The sequence below is a fragment of the Oratosquilla oratoria genome, chromosome 9 (assembly GCF_046742065.1).
Source record: "Oratosquilla oratoria isolate Oo_2021 chromosome 9, ASM4674206v1, whole genome shotgun sequence".
NCBI lineage: Eukaryota > Metazoa > Arthropoda > Malacostraca > Stomatopoda > Squillidae > Oratosquilla > Oratosquilla oratoria.
In genome coordinates, this window is record NC_134785.1 from 37952103 (window position 1) to 37957102 (window position 5000).

A 5000-nucleotide genomic window follows, 5' to 3' on the forward strand; every position below is an offset into this window, starting at 1 on the left:
CTTCTCCGTCACCCTCTTTTTTCTTCGCCTACTTTTCTTCTGCTCTTCCGCTTACCCATATCTACTTTTCTTAATCCTCTTTTTCCTTCTCTTGCACAGACTCCTACCCTTTTTCCACTTCTTCATACCTACCACAACCCCTCCCCTCCCTTTCCCCTCCTACTCTTCTTCCTGATGCTCCCTTTCCCATCCTATTCTTCTTTCCCATTTTCCTTTCTTCCTCATCTCCCTCTACCCATTTTCCTCTTCTTTACTTTTCTGGTCTAACGTACGGATTTTATTCAGCTGATGGGAAATATGTGTTGTCTTGAGAGTGAATGAGGATGTCGAGGAAAGGGATCTTGTTGTATATGTTGAGTTCATAGGTGAAATGTAATACGGAGGCTGTTTCCATGGCTAGCTTTATGTCTATCAGGTGGGATTCACTCCTTATTTCAATGAAAATTTCATCGACACATCTACAGTAGGTGACAGGTTTTAAGCCAGGGTCTTGCAACACTGTGTTGTCTAGGCTGCACATGCAGTAGTCGGTAAAAGGAGACCCTAAGGGTAAACTCATGGCGACACCTTCCACTTGCAGGTATAGCTGGACTGTGGGGCTTCTAAAAGGAGTTTCTGTCATGCAGTCATGAAGCAGATTTTTCAGAATATTTTCCAAGATCTTAGGTGGAGGCAGTTCAGGGTGACGGTAAACACTAATGAGGATTATTTCAATAGTGGGAAGAATTGGGACATGTGAGAATAACGATTCTACGTCGAGGGAAACCATTATTCCTTGGGGTTGTTTGCTGCGTAAAATGTCGACAAATTCATCTTTCGATTTCAAGAACTATTTCAATATACAGACTGACACAATTACTTCTTTACAAATACACAACTAGGCTCCATGGTAACAGCGAACGTCCTTCTGTGACCAAATGTCTTGCTAGCACCCGCTAATGCAAAGCCCCACCCTCCTTGACTTGAACTCCAGATAATGCGAACCTTGACGTCAGGTGTATAATGGTCTTCTGTTGAATAACACCATGGAACTCGGAAGCCTTGTGTTTAACCTCCCTTCGAGTTATGAACAATTAATTTGGAAAATCGAGAAAATCACTAAGAAGATAGTAGATACAGAATTAGCTCTGGTCTTCAATCAAACATATCTACAGTACATTTTCATGCCCATTGATACCATAGGAAAGAGAGATACACATATGACGTCTTCGGAAACATATTGGTCTCGCGTCCATTAGTAGAGAGTTCTCTCCAGTTCCCAAGCAGTGACTGTCACCTGTCCCTACAGTCCAAGTGCATAGGGCAAAGGTTACGGCTTCGGCCGCAGGTACGTGCCTCCTTGTGTGGCCTCTTTACCACTCATATATTTGTCTTTTTTTTATTATTTACCTATGTATCCATTTGTTAACTTATTAGCTTATTTATTAATTTGTTAATTTGTTTATCAACTTATTTATTTTTCTATTTAAATATCTGTTTATATATTTATTTATGTTTATATACTTATCTGTTTATTCTAATATATTTATTTATTCATTTATCTATTCATGTATCTATCTATTTATTCATTTTTTCACTTATCTATAAACGATTCATTTATTTGTTTATTAACTTTCACTTTTATTTTTGTCTTATTATTTGTTTGATTGTTTTTTCATTCATTTGTTTTATTCATATTCTTTTCTTATTTATCATTTTATCAATTCTTATATATGCGCCCTGATTTCATTAATATCGGTAAACTTTTGAATTGCAATTGACATATTCACACAAATTGCTTTTTCTCGACATTTGTAAAGAGATGTTCTTATGAATATATGTTTTTCATTACGGTTCTTGCCCCAACGGGTGGGTACAATTTTGTCTTCAAATAAGTTTCCGTCAACTTGAGTATATTTCCGTTTTCTCCTTTTTCATGTGGGTTACTAAGTAACTACATATGCTTTATGCAGAAACGTGCTTAAAGTGATGTGTGAACGTGTGGGGTTTAATCAACGTGTTCGACAACCAAATACCCCGTTCACACGTTCACACATCACTTTAAACACGTGTCTGTCGAACCGCGTTCGACGAACCGTTAGACCGTTATCACACTGGGATTCCACGGGTTTCAAGAGCGTTGGCCGTTGAGAGTTCGTTTGAGTAAAAACGACTTCGGTTAGAATATTCTATTTTTCAAATCTCCAAATATCAGATTATCTTTCCGTCACATGCAGCAAAGCTGAATGATAAAATAAGAAATTATAAACCTGTACGAATGTTAGAAATTTTCTAAAAGGTCATATTCTAGTTATACAAATGGAGGTTGGAGGAAGGAAGTTGAAGGAAAAATAGCCTAGTGTGACAACCCCTTAAATTTCTAGTGACAACACCTCTCAAAACAGAATGATGATTACATTCAACCTTCACTACGCCTCCTTTCTACTGCCCTCCTTAAACTTCCTCATCATTACGTCAATAGCTCCACCTCCATCTCTTCATTATCCTCAAAGACAGAAGCGCTGGTGAACGGGGACGACATACAAACACTCTTCTACCTACACTTGACACCGCCCTCTGACCTTCTCCCTTCAGCCTTCTCTGATATCAACTCCGAGGAGGTATTAAGACCTCCATGGACAACTCCACCCCAGGGGACACCTAGTGCCAAAGAAACCCAAGAAGCACGATGTGACGTCATAACGTCGTAAACCTCAATCGGACAGTGGGATCCTGTTTCTACTCCGCCTCACAAACCAGGGACAATTCTTATTCATTGAAGCTAGCTTTTTGTCTATCGACGTATCTATTTATTTATATATTTACGTACCTATCTATTTATTGATTCAATATATTTATTCGTTTATTTGTTTATCTATATTTTTATATATTTGTATAAAAAAAAATTATTATCTATATATGGAACAAATCACAAATTGCAGTGATGTCTTTCAAGTTATAAAATTCAGTAGTCACGAAGCCTCAAACCCGTGGATACCATCTTTTCACGCAAAGGATTAGAATCCGTCACGAATTTTAGGCCAGGAAGGGATACCGACCTCACCTGAAGCTCATCCACCTAATTGCACCTAATTCCTAGACCCATCAACATGCATGGCAGCAACTGAACAAAATTTTCATTCGTTTCACTGCTGCAACTAGTGTTGTTCTTACATCTCTTGAAGGGGATTTTTCTATGAGGCTGACTTCTAGGGGGTTTGGTGAATTATTGAGTTTCTTGGACTGTCTTCAATAGTTTGTTTCGTGATCTGAATGTGAACGTGTTTTGTGTGGCTATATTGTATGGTATAGGTGATAAGTTATTGTATTTGTTGGGATAGGAAAGTACTTGTGTTTATTTCATCTTTTTTGCGTTCAGTTGATTGCAATTGTGTGATTTGATAAAATGGATAAGTGGAGTAGTAGTCTCTTGCATAGATCTATATAATTATAACTTTCATAAATCTTATGGGGAAGATTTTAGTTTTTGTGCCCAGTGTTCTACTGGGGTGATATCTCTCTTGGGAGAGGAAAACTTGCACTTAAGGACAGCTTTGTCAAGCAACGGGACCAGTTATTTGACATCATTACTTGCAAGTGCCCAATAGTTTTCTGTCCTGAGTTTGGATGTGATCGTGACTGTGAATCCGATGACCACATCTCCTCTATTTGCAAGCATTAATTGAAGATTCCTGTGATCAAACTAACATTTGTCAAAGCTCAGAGAGAGCTTTGACAGATGCTAATTCATAACAAAGTAAGTAGAGCTCAGGGGAAACTAGTCAGTAATCTAGAAGAGAAGTTTGATATGAATATAAAAGAAAATGGAATCAATTGTTTGATTTTTGATGGGAGAAGGGATGAACCTAAAGTGTTAATGAAAGTTGAAGATTCTGCCAAGCTGTTCCTTGCTATGGTGAAGGAGGAACACTACAAGTGCTACAGTGAGCCAAGATGGAAATATTTGTCATTTCACTCCAGAGAAAGATGACATCAAGAAACCAGCTGAGATAAAGGCAGATAACATTGTGAACTGACTCAAAGAGAGGAACATAGACCAGGCCCTAAAGGCCATTGGAGGGGACAGCACCAACACAAACACAGGATGGCAAAGGGGGTTATGCAGTGGATAGAGCGGAAGATTGGGAGGAAGCTGGTCTGGATTGTGACTTCCACACCAACGAATTGCCACACAGACATCTGATCCAGGAGCTGGGTGGCAAGACTCTTTCAAACAACAGATGGTCTAGTCCTTCTGGCAAGTTGCTGGACTCTGCCACTTAGAAATAAATCCGAGGTTTGAAAGAACCAGAGTTGGCCCTCCGCTCGTAGAGCTTGCACAGACTGGGATTGACGACCTGAGTACTGACCAGTACTACGGTTACATGATTGGCAGTGCCATCAGGACTGGGGTCATGTCTAATAGACTTGCTTCCCTGCAGATATGTCCAGTTTCACAATCTAAGTGGCTCACAACGGCTCTCAGTTTCTGCAGACTTTAGGTCGCTCATCATAAACTGAAGGGGAACCAGCTTCACAATCTGAGACTTACAGTATTGTCCAGTTTATCGTGAGTGTCTACTTGGCAAACTGGTTCAACACCAAGGTCAAGTCATCGTTCTCTGAAGGTCCAAGACATGTTCTCTTCCAGTTTGAGCTCCTGAGGAGTCAAGTAAAAAAAAGTTGTTCAGATTGTGGAGCAGACTGTGAGGCGATTTTCCTGGTATGCTAATCCCTATGCACTTCTGCAGACAAAGATCTACGGTAAGGATGAGGAGGAGAGAAGAATGGCAGTCAAAAACTTTTTGGATATGAGACTTATGAGAGAATCTGGGCATGACGAATCAGTTGGTGACGATTCCTTCAGGGTCTGGAAAATTCCTGAAATCAATCTTGATGCCAAGACACTCACTGATCTCATAGATCTGGATAACATCCAGGTTGGCAGTGAACCTCTTCTCACCTGCAGTCTCAATAATGTTCAAATCAAAGCTTTCCTGGACAACCCCATGTATATCTCT

At 39.7% G+C, this 5000-nt stretch overlaps 2 protein-coding genes across 2 annotated transcripts in view; both read right to left on the reverse strand.

Moving 5' to 3' along the window:
• The window catches only part of LOC143028041 (uncharacterized), a 297457-nt gene that overhangs the window by 142091 nt on the left and 150366 nt on the right, over window positions 1-5000 (reverse strand). The window lies entirely within an intron of this gene.
• Window positions 278-769, reverse strand: LOC143028042 (uncharacterized). Its single transcript, XM_076189684.1, has one exon. It carries the CDS (start codon window positions 767-769, stop codon window positions 278-280), a length of 492 nt encoding a protein of 163 aa, XP_076045799.1.